We start from the raw sequence: 19,882 nt of genomic DNA on the forward strand, positions 1-19,882 counted from the left end.
TTCAGGCCCCTACCCACCTCCTGCCTGCCTGCTCCCTCCCGTGGGCCTTCACGGGCCACCACTGGGGCTCACGCAGCATGCAGCACCTCCATTTCCTTTCCCTCCGCCCTTCCAAGTTGGCCTCCAAGGCCTCTGCCAGGCCTAGGGGAAGATGGGCAGCTGTCCTGTCTAGGAGAATGCGGGGCTGGGTGGCACAGCAGAGGGGTGGCTGCGGATTCTGGATCCACAGAATGGGGTGCTGACTTGTGTGCCTGGGGGCTCCCGTGAGCAGGGAGTGAGTGTGTCCAGCGCTGTAGGGTGCTGAGGCTGGGGCAGGCACACAGTGGGCCCTCCATCCCTGCTGGCTATCACCAGGAGGAGGGGCCTGACAGGGGAGGGTGGGCCATACACCAGCAGCTTGCAGAGAATCTGGTGTCAGATGAGAACGGAAAGGGGCGAGTGAGGGTGGAGGGCAGGAGGCAGGAGGCAGCTGTCCGTGCTGGCTGCAGCGCCAGGCCCTGGCGATCGGCTGTGCAGTAGGGGGGGCCCCTAGCCAGTTCTTCTTTGCTGGCGCTAAGCTAGACTTTGAGGGACAAGGAGGAATGCTGAGGAAGGAACAGGGTCTCTTCCTGGGTCTGGTGAACCCCCTTGCTAGGCTCCCGCTGCCAGTCTTCTCCCCTCCCCAGGGTGTCGATGGGTGGCCAAAAGCCAACCTGGCCTGCAGGCGGTGTGTAGGGAACACATGGCTTTTGTTTCGTGTGATTCTGGAGAAATTAAAGCAACCTTTAACACACCTGGACTTCCCTCTTGGGAGTTCAGTCCCTCTGGCCTCTCAGGACAACAGGCAGACATGTCACAGGCTGCAGGTGGGAGGCAGTGCCCCCTGAGTCAGGCCCGTACCCCAGTCTGGCCCAGGCCTCACCCAGCCCAGTCGTTGGCCCGTGTCCTGCCATCCCTGTGATGCGTGGTTTTAAATGCCCAGCTCACCTTGGTGCTTTGGCTGCAGAGGGCCCTGCTCATGAGTTTCGCTCCTTATTTTCTTTGGCTCTCACCCTGAACTCTGAGCAGGTGTCAAGCGCAGGGCTCTGTCTGGATGCTCCTGACTGCAGGCCTGGCCCTTGGGCTGACTTCTTAGTTTCCTCCTTGCCCTGGCACCCCTCCGTGGCCCCCACCTTTCCTTTCTGCCTGATCCTTGTCCATTTTTCTAGAGTTGGGGTCTCAGCAAACTTCCCAGAACATCCTAGCTCCTTGCCTACTTGGCACACTCCTGTTCATCCCTCAGAACCCAAATTCGGGTTGCAGGTGCCACCTGCCTTGACCTCCCAGGGACACCTGCTCTCCTCCCCGTCCCCCAACACTGGCCATGACTTGGTGCCATTGCTCCTTTGCCCACCACTCCCTGATGCCCAGCAGAGGTGTCAGTGCCCAGTGTCTCTGCCCTGTAAGGGGCAGTTCTCAAACTTCACATTTAGGAGAATTACCTCTGGGAGCTTCTTAAAACACAGACTCCAGGCCCACCTCTAAAGTCCTGGTTCAGTGAATCCGGGGTTGGGCCCAAGAATCTGTTTCTTAAGCTCCTCCCACAAAGCTGGGAGGGACTGATACTCATCCTCCCCCGAGGAGCAGACAGCCTTGAGTGCTCCCGGTGGAGTCCTGGCGAGCTGCCCTGTGGCTGCCAGGCCAGGGACTAGTGAGGAGGGGCAGGTGCACACGGCCACCGCTGTTGCCAGGCACTTCCCCGAGGGTGCCCTGGTCCCTTCCCACTGCAGACTCTGCAGAGGAGCTGGTTTTATTCTGCCCTCCCGCAAGGGGGTGACCTCCAGTCCCTGGCACAGTCAGTGGTGTCCTGGGGCCCTGCCAGACACATGCACGGTTCTTCAAGTGTTTATTCTCCGTCACTCAGGGGACCCGGTCTGCGAGGGTGCTGCCGCCCACCGTCTCCCTCCACCCTCACTGCCAGACATCTGTTTGCTGTCAGCCCACGAGGGGGCGTCCAAGATTGTGCTTGGAGTTTGGCGGGCAGGGGTGGGGGTCCGAGTGGTCCGTTGCCTCCCAGAGCGTGGGCACTGCCTGGGAACGGCTGCAGTGCACAGCAGGGGTAGGGCTGGGCTGGAGCCTGAGTGATCCCGCCTGCAGTCCCCACACCCCTCAGGGAGCAGGTGCTGGGCTGTGGGATGGGCCGCAGAGCATTTCCCAGGTGGGCCGAGACGGGGTGAATCGCCAGCCTGAGACCCCTCTTGGTCCTCCAGCCCCTCTTGAAGTGGGCCAGGATGTGCCCGTCACCGGCTCTTCGGGGCTGCCTGCTGGTTGGGTGGTGTGCCCTCTCCAGGCTGTGGTGAGCAGGCAGAGAGCTGCCCTGGGCTCACTGTGGGTTCAGCTGAGACTGGCTAGGTCTTTTCCCAGGGTTCTGTGCAGGGCTGCCTGCTGGTTGGATGGTGTGCCCTCTCCAGGCCCTGGTGGGCAGGTGGAGGGCTGCCCCGGGCTCGCTGTGGACCCTGGTGCAGGCTGGCTAGGTCTCCTCCCAGGGGCTGCTGTTGGGGGAGGGACTGTGGTCCTCGGTGTCCCTTGGGCTCCCGGGCCCCTCAGTGGCTGTCAGTTTCCTTCTCCCTCTGGACGGCTTTTTGGAGGCTATGGGAAGTGGCCGGAGGTCAGACCGGAGCTGTGTGCCTTCCTTTGAGGCAACACTGGCTCTCACCTAGGGCCTCCTGGGTCTCCTCTGGGCACGGGGAGCTGGGTGCTTGGGGAAGTTTGCTGGCCACCATTGTTCCTACAGAAACCGGTGCCCAGAGCAGGGATAGCCCGATCTGAGGGTGAACCCTGAGAATTGGGTGGAGGGTGGACACTCTCCCCATTGTGTGACCCCGAACACGGCGCTGACCCCAGTGGTCCCCTTCCTGCCTTGGAGGGAGCCAGGCCATACTGGCTGGCCTGACACTGGCTACGGGCCTCAGCAGGTCTGCCCCCGGGCTAGGGCCACATGGGAGGGGCACCTGGTCCCTGCGATGGTCCAGGGACGGGGATCCTGCCGAGATGCTGGGCTCAGGCCATCTCTGAGGCACAGCAAGCTCAGGCTCTGAGTTGAATGGGTCAGGTTTGAATCCTGACACAAGTCCCAGACCTGTGACCTTGGGCAAGTGACCTCTCCCCTCTCAGCCTCAATTTCTGCACCAGCCAAACGGTGATGATCCTACCTGCTGGGCAGGGTCGTAAGGCTCACAGGCAGCCACAGCTGCACCCACTCTTCTGGGGCACCAGGCACGAGGACGCTGGCTCTGGCGCTGAGCTGTGCTCATGCTGGGCAGGGACCTGCTCTCACTGACCGCCACAGCAGTTTCTCAGGAGCCCCTGCCAGCGTCCCTGGTCCCGGCTCAGGTAGGAGCACAAGGGGGTGCTGGCTCACAGACTGCACCCCCCGGGGCCATTTCCACCCACTCAGCAGGAAGTGCCTCAAATAAGGGGCGTGCTGGTCTCTACTGCTGCTCCGGGCAGACGCAGGCCATGGCCACCTGCCAGCAACAATGGCACACAGTGGCGGCACCACCCCGCCTGCTGCCTGCGGGCCTTGCCCGGACAAAAACCAGGGCCATACAATTAGGTGTTCAAAGTCTCTCATGGGCTCCTGGACCCCAGCTGGAGCTGCCATTGAGCCCAGAGCAGGAAGTGAAAAGTTGTCCCGATACCCTCGGACCAGGGCTGAGGCTCCTGCCGGCATTACTGGGAGGAGCTGGGTCCAAGGACACTGCCCTTGGCAAACACTGGAGCCGTCCGCAATTCCCCAGGGGAGCAAACGTGCCCCCATGCCCCTTGGGGCTGTGCCTTCTGCGCTGACCCTGTCTGCAGGTGGACAAGGGGCCCTGGGGATCTGCTCCTTGTGGCAGTGGCTTATCCTGTGCACCAGGACACCCTTCCTTCCAGGATGATGGTGGGGACAATGACCATCCCCTGGCTCCTTCTCTCACCGAAATCTCCTACGATCCCTAATGTCAGCCCCCTTACAGGCGAGGAGACTGAGGCTCAGATTTGGAAGGACCTGACCCCAACCTACACAGTCAGAGGCTGCGCAGGAAGGACTCACTCCGGCCACCCTCGCCTTCCTCTGTGGGGTTCATTTGGGGAGGGTTGAGGTTCATTTTTGGCTCCATCATTCTGAGGCTGCCATTCTCCAGGCAGCCAGGAGGAGAGGTGGCACTGGGGAGAGGTGGGTGCTGTGGCTCCCCTCGCCCCCTTCCCTGCACCTGCCCCATGCCGGCTGTACCTTTGTCCCCAGGCTCCGAGGCCCGCTTCCTCTTCCGTGGTGGACCCTGCCCGTGCTCCTGGGTGCAGATGCACTCAGGCCCCTCCCCGGTCGTGCTCGTAGTGGCCTCCGCCTGGGAGCTCAGGCCCACCTGGGGAGAAGGGGGTGTGGTCACGAGGAGGACTGCCTCCTGGCCCTGCCCTGCTGAGTGTGTGGCCTGGACCCACCTCGCTGCCTGGGGTGTCTGTCTCATCCAGTTCTTCAGACTCTGGTCTCAGCACTTCAGCCTTGCTGGGCTCTGAAGGATGCAGAGTGTGGGGTCAGGCCAGGCTGGTGGCCCTGGGAGTCTCCCGAGCCTGCCAGACTAGGATGGGTGGAGCCAACTCTGCAGATGGGGAAACTGAGGCACGGAGGGCCAAGTGACCTGCCCCAGGGCACTGGCTGACAGGAGGCTGACTGGGGTTTGGGCCCAGGCCTAGTGTCCCCATCAGTTGGGGTGCCCGCCCCTGGCTTGGATGCTGCATGATGGGGCACTCACAGCCTGCTTGCCAGCCCTAATTGCTAAGGTGCTTTTCCCCCTCACTGAGTGTTGTTAGAGAGGCTCCTGCCAGGCCCTCGGCTTCCTCCGGTGTCTGCAGGTGGAAGAGCCAAGCCCTGGAGCCTGGGGTTGCCCCGTCAGATCGGCAGGGCAGAGCTGGGCCTGGAGACACCCACTCCTGGTGGGCATTGACCACCACCCTCTCTCTCTGTGGGGAAAACACCTCCCAGCTGGACTCTGACCCCAGGTGCTGACTGTACCTGGGTGGCCGTCCAGGTCAGGCGGCTGTGGGTGGGGAGGTGGCTGTGGGTGGGGAGGTGGCAGAGGCCTCCCTGTGTCTTCATCTTCTGTACTGCCTGGAGAGGACAGGCTGAGCTGGGACCCTGGAAGTGGGCGTGAGGGGTCCTGGGGGGAGGCAAGTAGGTGGCTTGAGTTTATTTGGGAGACTTCCTTGCCCCCAACTCAGCCCTGGACAGCCGGTGGGACCCCTCTTGAGGCTGCAGCTGGTGGAGGGGCCTGCCTTTCCCTTTATAGTGTGGATGAGGCAGCCTCGCTTTCTCCCTGGGAAACAACTTGGTGGGCAGAGGGAAAAGAGCAGCCCGAGGTCTGGCTGGAGGCTGGCCCGGGGTGGGGGACGTGCAGGCTGAGGACCGGGGCTGAGCCAGGACTGGGCTCCTTACCATGGGAGTGGAAGCCTCCTCCTGCTCTGGCACTCTGGTCCCTTTGGTGCCATTGCTGAGTGCCTCGGGACTGCGAGTCAGGGGTCCGGACTGGGTGGGTGGCTCGGGGCTGGCAGTGTGGGCAGCGGCAGGACTGAGTGACCCATGCTGGCCGGCCGACTTGGGAGTGTCCTGGCCCCGGGCCCGGCCCCACTCCGAGAGGTCCAGGGGCTTGTCTAGGGCACAGTCCTGCGTGGCTGCAGCCTCTGTCCTCTGGGCGCGGCCCGGGCCTGCAGGCTGTGTGTGCCGCCCTCCAGACAGGCCTGCTGTGGCCAGAGCTGCCCTGGTCCCCTCACTCTCAGGGCCCTCAGAGTCTGAGCCGACTGGTAGGGAGGGCAGCATCTCCCCGGGTGTGGGCTGGCCCCTTGGCCTGACACTGCCTGCCCTGGCCCTAGCCCGCAGCTGCTGCTGGGCCAGGAGCAGGTGCAGTGCCCCCTCCAGGCGAAGGTCCTGCATGCCCGCCAGGGCACTGGGCAGCCCCAGCAGTTCTGTGGGCTCCTCCCAGGCCTCTGCTTCTCTGGCCTTCAGGTCCTGGAGCCGGGGGTCACCGGGGGCTGCAGCAGGGGCCAGGGGGCTGCTGTGGGGGCTCTGAAGGTGCAGGGACAGGGGGCGGTTTAGGAGGCAGAGCCGGTCCACCTTCGGGGAGCGCTTCGGGGCCTCATGAGTCATGGCGGAGGGCCGGGAGGCCCACAGGAAGCTGTGAGGGAGGAGAAGCCGAATGACCATGGCTGTGTGGAGCTGTGACCGTCCCAGCGAGCCCTGAGAGGGAGAGGCGACAGGCACCCACTCCACAGGCGAGGAAACTGAGGTCCAGAGAGGTGCAGCAAGCTGCATGGGTCCCATGGCAGGTAATGGAGGGAGGGGAGGCTCAGCCCCCAGCTCTGGAGGCCATGCTGTGTGGACCCGGCCAGAGGTGGCCTGTGGTCTGGGCTCCAAGGTGGGGCCAGATGCCAAGGCCTCCGTGTCTTCTTGGCAGGGACATCAGCCCCCTGCTCCTCACCTGGAGGGTCCTAGCCACCTGTCCACCCTCCACACCCTACTTGTTCTCAGACAATGTCCACATCCCCTGCCCCCACGCCCCAGGCCTGGCCACTCTGGAGGTGTCCACGTGGGAACTTTGCTCCAGGCTGGGTGCCCAGAAAAAGCCAAGCCAGAGAAGGTCAGGGCTGTGAGGGATAATCAGAGGGACTGCCCTGGGACCAGGGGCTGAGAGAAGAGCTCATCTGAGGCTACTCTGGGTGAGGGTGGGGCAGGCGGGCACCTGTCCAGGGAGAGGCCACGCTCATACGCTGGGCTGGGTGGGTTGCTCCTGGCGGGCAGTGGTGGGGGCGTCCCATTGGCGGGGCCTCGGTCGGCAGGGCAAGCCTGGGACCCAGGCCGCACCACGGCAATGGTCCCGTGCAGCTGGTTGGAGATGCGCTGGGGGCTCTGTGAGGATGGGTGGGTCAGCCTGGGCGGGGGCATGCGTGGCCTCTGCTGTGGCCTCTGCCATAGCCTCTGCTGCCTGCCCTGGGCTGCTCCCACTCTGCCCCTGCTCACTGCTGAGCTGCACCCCCACCCACGCCAAATGGAGCGCAGTGGCTCCTGCCCGGGACAAAGGAGGGGCACATTCAGGGTTAGGCGCATGAGAGGCTGGCATACTGAAAGTGCAGCTGCCTCCAGCCTCCTGCCTGCGCCGGCCCAGCTGCACATGGTGGGCTCCCGGTCCCTGCCCTTACCATGTCTGGGGCTCGCGACTCAGGCAGGGTGGCCCCTGGGGAGATTTTGGCCACTGGAGATGTCCTGTGCCCTGCTGGCTTTTCTGTGGGAGGAGAAGCCAGGGGCAAGAGCTTGGGAGGTGCTCAGAGGGGCAGCGGCCCAGCCCCAGGGGGAGGATCCCTGGTCCTGCGGGGGCCCAGCCTCCCAGCCTCACCGGGTCCCCACAGCACCTTCTCCCCGTAGGCCCACGCCCTGGTGGTCTTCCTCAGCCTCCTCGTGGCCTCCCAGTGGCTTCTCTGTGATGGCCTTCCAGCCACCAGGGGAGGGGAGCAGCAGGGGTGAGGGGGGGTCCGAGGTGCCCTCCTTGGCCCGGGGCTTGGGCCTGTCTCTAGAGGGGAGGCAGAGACAGGGAGGGTGAGGGAGAGCAACATCTCGGGAGATGATCAGAAAAGCCGGGCCCACTCCTGGGTGACCCCAGGTGACGCAGCTGTCCCGACACTGCCCGAGAGTCCTCCATGGGCGGTTCCCCCAGCGACGTGTGCTGGGTGCTGCTTGGGGGGTGCTGGGGAGTTGGGTGTCTGAGCCCTGGGACCCTTTCCCACTCACCCCAGGCCCCGAAGCTGCTTCACCTCCTCCTTCAAGGTCTCGTTCTCTTCCTTCAGCCCGTTCATCTCGTTGGCTGCAAAAGGCACTGATGAGCAAAGCAGCCAGGGGTTGGGGGGGACAGGGGCAGGGGTGGGGTCGTCACAGCACCAGGGAAGCCCCTCAGCAGTGCCCCCAGCACGTAGCCCAGGGCCTGGCAGGCAGCAGGGGTGCCGTGGATGCTGGCTGCGTGCATGGCTGATTGGATGCCGTTGAATGAGCAGTGCCGGCCTCGAGGGAAGGGGGCTTGCCCTTGGTCATCAGGAGGGCCACTGGGGCCTCAGCACTGCAGGACCTTCCGCATCACAGGAAGGAGGTCGCGCCCAGTGGGGGCTGGGATGCCCCCAGCCCAGGGGAGGTAGGCTGTGTTGAGGGAGGGCCACACCAGCGCCGGCTGGGGGCTTTGTGTGTTTGTCTGTAGATTGGGTTGTGAGGTTCCCCCAGTGGTGTGGGGCCGATCGCCCTGCCTCCTTTCCCCATGCCCCTACATGGGCTGAACAGGCCTGGGGTCGCCTGGCCCCGTGGGAGAGGACCCCGGCTGTCTGGTGGGTGGGGCTCACTGAGGATGAAGATGCGCTGCAGGTTCTGCAGGTGGGAGCTCTCGAACTCCTGCTGCCGCTTCCTGGCCAGCTCCTGGGTGACCATGCAGCGGTCGCACAGGCCGGCCCGCAGCCTGCAGGGATGGAGACGCAGGGGGTGTGAGGGATGGCACGGAAGCCACAGAGGGCCTGGGACACTCACCGCCCCACTGCTGGGAAGTGCCCCTGCCCTTCCCAAACTATTCCGTAGAGCCCCAGGCCTCTTCCCACCCCGTGGGCTAGGTGTCCCATGTTCCACTGAGTTTGGGGAGAAATCTTGAAAATGCAATTTCCTTAAGGCTCTGAGATGTCCTGCAGTGGGGAAACCTTCCTGGTTCAGTTTATCCTGGAGTTTATCCCAAACTCATTCTCCGAGGAGCCCTGTCACCTCCTCCTCTCCTGAGCCCACCGGTCCTGGCCGTGCTGTGAGGTGTCCTCCCAGGCTCACCTGTTCTCCAGCACCCGCAGGTTCTCCTTCAGTGTCTTCTGCTGTTCCCGGAGCTGGTGGTTCTTGGAGAAGAGCTCCTCGATCCTCTGGGCGTCCCTGTGGTGGGAAACAGCTAAAGTGGGGTCCTGTTCCATCCAGGAAGCCACACGCTGTCCCCACCATCCAGCCTGGGGGGGTAGCGCCATTTGGCACCTGCAGCCTTGGTCTGGGGCTGGATCCTGCTCAGTGCCCCCGACTGTGGGGACTTGCCCTTGAAGTCGGCCCTGTGGGGGCAACGCCTAACCCGGTGACCCCCCCAGTCATCTGCACGCTCCTCTGTGACGTCTGTCCTGTCCACGCACCACCCCCCCCAGTCATCTGCACGCTCCTCTGTGACGTCCGTCCTGTCCACACAACGCCCCCCCCAGTCATCTGCACGCTCCTCTGTGACGTCTGTGCCGTCCACGCACCACCCCCCGCAGTCATCTGCACGCTCCTCTGTGACGTCTGTCCCGTCCACGCACCCCACCCCCCAGTCATCTGCAAGCTCCTCTGTGACGTCCGTCCTGTCCATGCACCACCCCCCCAGTCATCTGCACGCTCCTCTGTGACGTCTGTCCTGTCCACGCACCACCCCCCCAGTCATCTGCAAGCTCCTCTGTGACGTCCATCCTGTCCACACAACGCCCCCCCAGTCATCTGCACGCTCCTTTTCACGTCCGTCCTGTCCACACAAAACCCCCCCAGTCATCTGCACGCTCCTCTGTGACGTCTGTCCTGTCCACGCAACACCCCCCCAGTCATCTGCACGCTCCTCTGTGACTTCTGTCCTGTCCACACAACGCCCCCCCCAGTCATCTGCACGCTCCTCTGTGACGTCTGTCCTGTCCACGCACCACTTTAGTGCCACAGCACAGGCAGGACCACAGCCAGGTCTATAAGCCGGAACGCAGGGAGCCTGCCCGCCCGCCAGCGTCTGACCAGACATGACCCCAGCTCACCGTGAACGTATTGTTGATATTCTGATCATGATCCTGGGGTGGGAGACGCCCCGAGTAGGGGGCTTGCCCCGCCCCTGGGAGGCCGACGCAACTGGGTTCAAGTCCTGGCTTCACTGCCTGCTCACCGTGTGACCTTGGACAAGTGACTCCCCCCGCCCCCACACTGAGCCTCAGTTTCCCTTCTGCACCATAGGACGGTGGCAGTGCTGGCACACTGGGGCTTCAGGGGGATGAAATGGCCAGTGTGGTCCCTGCGAGGAGGGGCCCTGCTTGGCCTGACTCACCGGCACCTCTCTGAGTTCAGTTCCAGAAGCTTGTTCTGCAGGCCTGGGGGAGCAAGCAGAGGGGCGGGGGGTCAGGCCCAGCTGCTGCTTCACCTTCAGCGTCCCCACCACGGGGTCTGGGCAGAGCTGCAATGTGGCACTCCTGTCCCCTGCACCCCCTGGGGGCAGCCCTGCCAGGTGAGCCCCTGTCTGTGCCCAGGCACGGGGCTGCCTGAGGCTCGGTGGTCTCGGCCTAGCGTCTGTTGCTTCCCCTGGGGTCTCTACCTCCGGCATCTGTCTGGGGGTGTCTGGGGGTGAGCAGGGACCCCGGTGCCACAAGTGACCAGCCACCTGTGAAAGGTAGAGGGACCGAGGGGCCATTTTGTGTGTATGTGTGTGTCATAGCTAGTGTTGAAATAAGATAAGCTTCTGGGGCGGACCCCCCAGACCCTCTCCTTGCGGTATCTTGGGGATCCAACCTGGGCCTGGCTAGCCCCAGCAGCCCCACCTCTCTGGGTTGCCTAGGAGGCAGCCGGGTCCTTGGACCTCCAGGTGGGTGTGGGTGCTCAGTGGAAAGACCACGGGGAGGTGCTGGCCCTGGGACTGGACTGGGGGTGGTGTGGGGGCTGCGGCCCTGTCCCTCGTGGGGGAAGTGGACAGGGGTGGGGCCTCGGGCGTGTCCTAGAAGGAAGAGAAGAGTTGCAGCTCAGTGCCTTGACATGTTCTGGATGGGTCCAGAGAGCCATAAGCTCCTGTTTCTGGAAGTGGCTGTCTCTGCCCTGGTGAGCTCAGCAGGCCGGCCAGGGTGGGTACTTCTTTCTGCCACACTGGAGGCCGGCCCACGGGAGAACAAAGCATGGGCAGCATGGGGCCTGCGGGTGGCAGGTGGCCATGAGGTGTTGGTGGCAACCCTTGAAAGTGCCCCTCCCCCTCGGGGTCACACTCTGGGAGTGGCTCGAGGACATCCCCGCTTGAGGTCAGCACTCGGGCCCAGGCAGGGTGTCTGCCACATTGTAGCTCTGGGCCTTGGGTCAGGACTCCCCTGCCTGGGCCAAAAAGACAGGGTCCATTCCCTGACTTGGTGGGAATTGGAGGTGATCATGGGTGCACAGTGGCCTGCCCTGACCCTTAGGTGAGGGCTGTGGAGACCCCTCCCTAGCCTGGCATCTGTCCCTGGCCCCTCACCCAGGACTTCCTTCTCGTGGATCTCCTTCAGCCTGTTCAGCGACTCCATGAAGCTCTCCATGGCTCCCTGTGGCCCTGGCCCGGGCCCCTCTGCGCTGGGGTTGTGGAGACGCCTGCAGCCTCTACTGCCCCTCTGTGTCCATCCTGAAGAGGAGGAAGAGGGGACAGGGATCCGCTCAGGAAGTGCTTGTGGGCTGTGGAGTCCAGGAGAGGATTGGGGCTCCTTGTGTCTGTATGGAGCAGACCCCATGCCATGCTGTAGGGGCTACTCATGGGAGGTGGCCTGGAGGCTCCCGAACCCCACGGGCAGGCACAGAGATAGTACATTGTGTGGCTTCCTCCCACACATATGTGGTCGGGGGCCAGAGGGCAGGGTGCTGGCTGCCGTGCGGGAGGGGCTGGAGGGGCCAGGGAGCATCTGGGGTGAGTGCCGGCACCTCTGAGCCACCCCGTTCTCCCCAGGTATCCAGCCCATCAGTGCCTGGCCTGTCCCCACATAAGCACTTCCCCTGGCACCTCAATGGAGGGACAGGGAAGCCTGGCGAGAGCTGGATGGTGCTGGTGGCACCTGCCCAGCTGTGAAGCTGGGAGTCAGACCTCACCAGTAAGAGCCCCACAGACCCGACCATGCCACTGTCCACACCCCGGCCCCAACACCACCGTCACAGCACCTCCTTCCCTCTCACCAGAGCCCTGTACTCAGTTTCCTCCTGGGATCTCTGTCCCCCTCCGATGCCGTGGCAGCTTCAATCCTGTCCCACAGGCACACACACACACACACAGATAGCATGTGCACACAACACACACGCACATATATGCAAAAGACACACACAGAGCATGTACACACATAACACACATGCACAAAGACAGACACACCACACAGCATGTATACACACAACACACAGGCACACACCCAGAGATACACACATACAACACATATGTACACAGACAGGGATGCCCACACACAACACACAGAGACACATAGACATGGGTACACGCAGACACATGCTGACAACAAATCTGTGCAGACATAAAGACACAGCTACACATGCAGTTGCAGGTACACGGAAACACACACAGCCACAGCAGCCCCCTCTGCCCGGAAGCAGCTCCCACACGCAGATGCTGGAAGGTTCCACGAAGAGGTAGGAGCCACTCTGAAGAGGTCACAGGCCCCCTCCCTCCCTGCCTGCCTCCCCTACCCACAGGTCTCAGGAGGTCCTTGGTAGGCAGTGGGTATCTTGTGGTCTCACGGACTAAGGCCAGAATTAAGGGGCCGTGGGGCCTTTGCAGGCTGGGCCTGGGGACCTGGGCTGGAGCACTCATCCTCAAACCCTCCCAGACCTTTCCAAATTCCCAGTGACCTGGAGAGCTCCCAGGCAGGGCTGGGTGGAGTGAGCCTGGGGGCGCTGTGACTGTCTGTCTGTCCTCCCCTGACCCTTCCCCCTCCTCCCACAGATTGGCCTCCAGGCCTGGGAGGTTGGGATACTGGTCAAGTGGCTGGGCCTCTGCAAGCCAGTGTTTGTGACACACAAACCACTGCAGTTCAGACTTCTTCACCGGGTGGCTTGTGCTTCACTCGCTCGGGTGGGGGAGTGTGTGTGTTTGCCGTGTGTGTGCACGCCCGAGCCACTGTGCATGTGTGTGCCGTGTGTGTGCATGATAGCCAATGTGCATGTGTGTGTGTGCCATGTGTGTGCACACCGAGCCAGCGTGTGTGTGTCCCATGTGTGTGCACACCTGAGCCAGTGTGCATATGTGTGTGCCATGTGTGTGCACGCCCAAGTCAGTGTGCGTGAGTGTGCGTGTGTGTGCCGTGTGTGTGCGTGATAGCCAGTGTGCATGTGTATGTGCCATGTGTGCATGATAGCCAGTGTGCATGTGTGTGTGCCGTGTGTGTGCATGCCCAAGTCAGTGTGCATGTGTGTGCTGTGTGTGTGATAGCCAGTGTGCATGTGTGTGCCATGTGTGTGCACACCCGAGCCAGTGTGCATGTGTGTGTGCCATGTGTGTGCACGCCTGAGCCAGTGTGCATGTGTATGTGCTGTGTGTGCATGCTCAAGCCAGTGTGCATGTGTGTGGCATGTGTGCATGATAGGCAGTGTGCATGTGTGTGTGCCGTGTGTGTGCATGCCCAAGCCAGCATGCATGTGTGTGTGCCATGTGTGTGCATACCCGAGCTAGTGTGCGGGTGTGTGCTGTGTGTGTGCATGCCTGAGCCAGTGTGCATGTGTGTTTGCTGTGTGTGCACACCTGAGCCAGTGTGCATGTGTGTGTGCCGTGTGTGCATCTGTTTTTGCTCTGTGTGTGCGTGCCCAAGCCAGTGTGCGTGTGTGTGTGCTGTGTGTGTGCATACCCAACCTACTGTGGAACCACTGGTGCGTCTCCTGAACAACTGTGTCGGCCTCCTCCCTGCCTGGCCTCCTGCTCAACCTCCCCTGAACCCCCTGCCTCCCCCCATCTCTTCCAGGACCACTCTCCAGGGTGGCCATCCCTGGGAAGCTCTGGTCTCTGCTCAGATGTGCACCGCTCTGCTCAAAATCCAACTTCGGGCTCGTAGCTGGAGGCCATGCCCAAGGCCTCGCCACAGCCAGCCCAGCCCAAGTGGATCACAGAGGGGAACAGCCGTGGCTGCATCTGGGTTCTCAAAGGTCAGCCTGGAGACGCCCACGTGAGGGTCCTGTGTGCAACAGCATTCTACAGAACCGTCCCGAACAGGACCGCCTAACCCCATCCCATGATGGGTGGAATATGGTGGCCGCCCAGCCCCATGCCCATCCCAGCATGGCCAAACCACCCAAGCCAGGCTTGAGGGTGCATTGAACACAGAAAGAGCCACTTGCCCTGGGGCCCTGGAAGTCGGGTGGTGGGCGTCTTTGGGGGTGGGGCTGGGGTGCCTCTAACTCAGGGTGGCAGGCCTTGGGACCCCGAGAGAGGCCATGGGGCCTGGGGTGGGGATGGCGACTGGGGTGGGGATGGGGACTGGGGTGGGGATGGTGACCGGGGTGGGGATGGTGACTGGGGTGGGGATGGCGACTGGGGTGGGGATGGGGCCTGGGGTGGTGATGGGGCCTGGGGTGGGGATGGCGACTGGGGTGGGGATGGGGTCCGGGGTGGGGATGGGGACTGGGGTGGGGATGAGGCCCGGGGTGGGGATGGGGCACGGGGTGGGGATGGGGCCCGGGGTGGGGATGGCGACTGGGGTGGGGATGGCGACTGGGGTGGGGATGGCAACTGGGGTGGGAATGGGGCCCGGGGTGGGGATGGGGCCCGGGGTGGGGATGGGGACTGGGGTGGGGATGGGGACTGGGGTGGGGATGGTGACTGGAGCCACTTGGAAGGAGGGTGTCCTAACTCTTGCCGAGCCCTTGCACCTGTGATCAAGCATTAGTGCCGAGCCTGGTGGGGCAGCAAGGGGTGTGGGACAGAGTGTGGCCTGTGTTCGGGGGTGGCCACAGCGTCCCCAGGGGCCCCTGACAGGGCTAGTGGGGCTGCATGGAGGGCGGAGCACCAGGATGCTGGGCTGCAGAGGCTCAGTCCACAGACCCGGCTGGGCTTTGGGGCCTCCAGCCACCCTCGGAGGGAGTGGGGGTGACAGTTGGCGGCTCTGTGTTGGGTGGGTGAGGGATCCTGGGACTAGGGAGACTTGGGGCTTTCCTGGCGGGAGGCTGGGAGGGATGTCTTTGCTGGTGAAGGGGACCAACAGGACGCTGAGCTCCAGAGGTGGGGCAGCATGGAGCCTGCCGGAAGCAGGTCACGTGGCCAGCATCAGTGGTGGCCCCGTTTCCCGAACTCCATACACACTGAGACCTTCCTGACAGCCCACGGAATCTTGACCACACCACGAAGACCTCGCTCCAGATGGGGAAACAGGCTCAAACAGATCAAGCCTCCCGTCTCAGTCACCCAGTGGGAAGTGGGATCTGGGTTGTGCCCAGCTCCTGGGGCTGTGGGTCTGCATGCTCTGCCTGTGTGGACTGGGGCGTCCTCCCCATGGCTCTGGTGCACCCAGCTGCACTGGCTTTTCCTGGCCAAGGGGCGCCCGGGAGGAAGATGTCAGAGCCGGGGCCTCCCTGGGCTCAAGCAGCTGAGGAGGGCCAGGAGGGGGCTGAGCTGCAGCTCCTGAAATTCCACCCAGACCCGCCCAACAGGCCACTCTTCCCTGGCCCCCAGCATCTGCCATGTGGGCTGGGCCGACGCCCATAAAGGAGCCGCCCAAGGGAGCCCATGGTGCCTGCGGGCCTAGGAGAGGTCTCTGGCGTCCACACGAGAGGTGGGCTTCCTTCCCAGTGAAGTCACTGTGGTGCAGAGGCCGGGACGGAGCCTCTGCTGTGCCTCCCACTCACAGGATCCTTTCTGTGCCTGAAACCACCTGCAGCACTCCTAGAGTGCTGGAGAGCTCCGGGGAAGGGATGGGAGGTGGAGGGAAGTTGCAAGCCCTGGTGCTTTTGGGGAGAAGAAATGAACCAGGATTGCAGAAACTCATCCAGACCCGCACCCGCAGCCTTGAGCCAGGGGTCAGCAGCGGGGTCAGTGGGGCTGGCTTTTTCTTCCCGAGTCAGCCTTCTCTGGGTTTGTTGGGCTTGCCAAGGGCAGCTAGGGGTGCTGGGGCTGGGGGAACTCGGAAGGAGGGTCTCCTCCAGGCCTGGGTGGGGGGTGCAGTGGGGCTGTGATGGGGCAGCAAGCCTACTGGGGTGGGGAGGGGCTGGGCTGAGGCTCATGGGGGGCTTCACAGGGCTGGGGTGAGAGAGCTGAGCTCTGGTCCAGGGTCACCCTCAGCCACTCCTCCCACTCCCAGCCCCTCCCACTTGGGAGTCCAGGCTGGAGGGTCTCTGTGGGTGCTGAGCCCCCTGGAAGGAGTGGGGGAAGGGGAGGGCAGGCTAGTGAGCCATTGTCCCACCTGCTGCTCGCAGCTGGGCCATGGGGGGGGCAGGTGCGAGGGGTGCATGTCTGTCCCCCTCGACACCACTCTCACTCCACCATGCCTTGCCCTCTGCTCCATTTTGCCACTGAGAACATGACCCAGAGGTGGCGTCTTGCCCACGGTCAAAGCTAGTGAGAGCCGGGCTGGGCTTCAGCTAACCCAGGCCCGCAGCTCCGCCTCCTGCAGTGAGGTGCTACTCGTGCCAGCACCTTTGCCTTCGGGGGACTGCTCCTTAAAACCAAGGGGCGACGTGCTGCTCTCACCAGAACGGAACAGAGCCCATCCAGTAAACGGGTGCCTCTTAGCCCCCGGACAGGGCCCAGGAGAGCCCCCCGTGGGGAGCCTGAGGCTGGCAGACCACCTTCCACCTCATGTCCTCACCCAGGGAATGGACATGCACTGTGGGCCCTGCCTGTCCCTCAGGACTCCCACCTCCCTCTAAAGGCCCCCCAGAGCCCGCACGTGCCCTCCTAGGGTCTCCACCCACCCTCCCAGGGCACTCTGGAGTGGCCACTCAGGGGGCAGAGGTTTGCTGTTGTTAATCCTACCTCACGCATTCTCAGAGCCCCAGCAGAGAGGGTGCACCCCCCCCCCACCCGCTGAGCTGGCTGGGGTGGGGCAGGGGTCGCATTCCTGAAGGGTGCTGGCTGGAGAGTCAGTCTGGGTGGAGGGTAAAGGTGTGGGCTTCCCAGTCAGCAGCCCTGGTGGGGCTCTCGGACCCGTCTCTGCTCTCTATGCGGCCTTGGGCAAGTTGCTTTTCCTCTCTGAGCCTGTTTCCTCAGCTGGGGGTGACAGCACCCCTGCCCCTGTATCAGGCTGCTTAGAAGCTCCTCACAGGCAATGCCTGTGTGGCCAGGAGCTCCGTAGACAGGAGTGCTCAGTGAGCAGCCGAGGGAGACCCCGATTCACCTGCGCCTCCCTCATGACCTGCACCTCCCTCATGTGGGACCCCAGGTGTCCAGCAGTGCTGATGGCAGGACCCTCTGTGCTTGGACAAGGTCAAGTCTCATTGCCACAAAGGCCTTGTGCAGGAGGACGCAGCCCTCCCCACGCTCAGGGCAGAGGTCCGGCTTCTGACGGTGATGACACTCATCCTTGGATGGCTGCTCACTATGGACTCCAATGGGCTCACAGCATCTCTGTGGCTGCACCCAGGGGAGATGCCACCTGCCTCCCACACACAGGCCAGGGAATCACAGGCCCAGCTGTGGCCCTGGCAGGACTGGACATTGTCCGGCCGAGTGGCAAAACCCACAGTGATGCCTGTTCTTACCCTGTCCTCTGGGAGGCCGGGCCCCCTGAGCTCCTCTGCTGTCTGAGCAGGAGGCATCCGGGGCATCACCAGGCTCCCTGCCTCTCCGAGGGCACTCAACCAGAGAAGCCGCCTGGGCACCAGTGCTCCAAGGACGTCTGCCAGGCCGGCTGCTCTTCACCCCTGCCACCGACCCACAGCAGGCCTTTGGGGCAGGAGTGCAGAGCTGGACACTGGTACCCTCCGTCTCTGAGGCCTGGGCTGTCCGTATGTCCATCTGACTGACTGCCCACCTATCCAGGAGCAACAGTGATGGCCACAGCAGTAGCAGTAGCAGTGGCAGTGGCAGTAGCAGTAGCAGTGGCAGTGGCAGTAGCAGTGGCAGTGAAGTGGCAGTGGCATTGGCAGTGGCATAGCAGTGGCAGTGGCAGTAGCAGTGGCAGTGGCAGTGGCATAGCAGTGGCAGTGACAGTAGCAGTAGCAGTAGCAGTGGCAGTGGCAGTGGCATAGCAGTGGCAGTGGCAGTAGCAGTGGCAGTAGCAGTGGCAGTGGCATAGCAGTGGCAGTGACAGTAGCAGTGGCAGTGGCAGTAGCAGTGGCAGTGGCAGTGGCAGTAGCAGTGGCAGTGGCAGTAGCAGTGGCAGTGATAGTAGCAGTAGCAGTGGCAGTGGCATAGCAGTGGCAGTGGCAGTAGCAGTGGCAGTGGCATAGCAGTGGCAGTGACAGTAGCGGTGGCAGTAGCAGTGACAGTAGCAGTGGCAGTAGCAGTGACAGTAGCAGTGGCAGTGGCTGCTGTTGATCACATACTGTTCTGTGCCAAGCACCATGCCCAGGCTTTTTCCCACTTGCATGGGCACGGAAACCATTCTGCAGCTTTGCTGAGGAAGCCAAGCTCAGAGTGGTGCCCTCTGCACCTTGACCCGCTTCTCCCCAAGGGATTCCCCTGCCCCTGTCCACCTCCTGGCTGCCCCCGTGGAACACCCACTGCATAGCTAGGCTGGGCACATGCATGTGGCCGGGGCCCACCTGGCCTTGGAGGAAGTGCTGATTGTCTCATTCTACAGGTTTGGACACTGAGGCTTGAAGCAGATCAGAGATGAGCAGGTGGAGCAAGATTTGGACCTGGACATGGCCTCAGAGTCTCCTCCCACCCTCTGCGGTAATGGGCAAAGCCTCTCCCACGGAGACTTCGGCCAGGTCGCTTGTCTGGCCGTGCCTCAGTTTCTGTGACTGTAGAACAGATGTTGATGGTGAGCCCTGACCCAGGCTCCTGTGCACACACCGCCGCACGGCCCCCGGGACAGCTGCACACGCATGTCCGCCGCAGCTACCCTCCCCTGCTGTGTGCACACCACCGCAGGGGCCCCGGGACAGCTGCACACGCATGTTGTGTGTGCACATGCACTCGTGTACCCCACATGCGCGTGCCCCCTGTGCACTCGTGTGCACACATAAACAGAGGAGCCAGCCGAGGTGTCCCTGCAGCTCAGGCACAGCAGCCCTGCAACCTGACTCCCTCCCGGAGGTGGAGGTGGGCCGGGCTGCTCTCCTGCCTTGCCGGCTGGCTCCCTGAGGCCTGGCCCGTGGGGGAGGGGGTTGAGCAAGGCCCGCCTTTGTGGCTGCTTCCCCACAGACACAGCGGCAGAGGAGCCCCCTGCTCAGTGCCCAGCTGCGGGTGCTGCACTCCTGCACCACCCTCACCCCCGTGGCTGCGCCCACTTATCCTCTTGTGAACATGGATGGCGGGGCGGGACAGGCCCTGGGTGGAGGGCGAGGCCACCAGCCTGTCCCTGATGCCCCAAGCCCCTCAGCAGACCATGGACACTTCCTGGGCCCTGGTGCCAGACTAGGCCTGGCCTCTTTGCACCCAGCTCCTGCCAGGAACGCCCACTGAGCTCTCTCCGTTGCTAGGTCCCTGGACCAGGAGCAGCCTTGTGCCACCCCTTAGGGAAGACGTCCAGTCCCACCCACCCCCGCGGCCCTCCTCGCAGGAGTCCAAGCTGGGCCTCCAGCCTCCCTGGTGAGCACCCCAGCCGGGGATCCCAGCCCACCCGGCTGCTTGAGTGGCCTGGCCCCGGGGTCCCGGGTACTCACATGGCTCCTGGCCCTGCCTCAACCTCCGTCGACCTCTGCGCAGAGTCCCCCACGCTCTCCACAGGGAGAGAGAAGTGAGTGGGGTGTGAACCTGCACAGGCAACAAGACAGGATTTTGGCCAAACCCGCTTGACAGGTTTTCGATTCTCCCAGCCAGGAGCAGAAAGGAGGCAGAGACTGCCCTGAGCCACCAGGCGGGTTCTGCCATCTCGCAGAAAGTGGCCGGACAGGTTGGGTCTGAAGCCACATAGAGTTGGGATTGTTTCCTCATAATCACTGTGAGGCTGGGCTGCAGGAGCCAAGCTGGTTAGCACTGAGAATCCAGTTTGGTGCCTGTGACACGGAGGG

At 63.3% G+C, this 19,882-nt stretch overlaps 1 protein-coding gene across 4 annotated transcripts; it reads right to left on the minus strand.

Moving 5' to 3' along the window:
- Window positions 1–1,847: 1,847 nt before the first annotated feature.
- RBBP8NL (RBBP8 N-terminal like) lies at window positions 1,848–19,755 on the minus strand. Of its 4 annotated transcripts, NM_001280338.1 has the most exon segments (15): window positions 1,848–2,607; window positions 4,235–4,364; window positions 4,441–4,511; window positions 5,012–5,156; window positions 5,432–6,167; window positions 6,732–6,898; window positions 7,189–7,271; window positions 7,399–7,556; window positions 7,775–7,847; window positions 8,371–8,483; window positions 8,837–8,932; window positions 10,101–10,143; window positions 11,265–11,408; window positions 18,467–18,670; window positions 19,535–19,754. In NM_001280338.1, coding segments are annotated over 13 exon segments (1,995 nt in total). In that variant the 5' UTR covers window positions 11,326–11,408; window positions 18,467–18,670; window positions 19,535–19,754; the 3' UTR covers window positions 1,848–2,488.
- Window positions 19,756–19,882: the final 127 nt, after the last annotated feature.

Source organism: Pan troglodytes, chromosome 21 (assembly GCF_028858775.2).
Source record: "Pan troglodytes isolate AG18354 chromosome 21, NHGRI_mPanTro3-v2.0_pri, whole genome shotgun sequence".
NCBI classification, from domain to species: Eukaryota; Metazoa; Chordata; class Mammalia; order Primates; family Hominidae; genus Pan; species Pan troglodytes.

Coding starts and splice junctions, on each gene's coding strand:
- RBBP8NL (XM_016937202.2), bottom strand. CDS start 17,948: ATGCCACTGCCACTGCCACTGCTACTGCTACTGCTACTGTCACTGCCA. Junction 8,933..10,100: donor CTGAACTCAGAGAGGTGCCG/GTGAGTCAGGCC, acceptor TTCCCACCACAG/GGACGCCCAGAGGATCGAGG. Junction 6,168..6,731: donor CGTGGCCTCTCCCTGGACAG/GTGCCCGCCTGC, acceptor CCTCCCTCACAG/CTTCCTGTGGGCCTCCCGGC.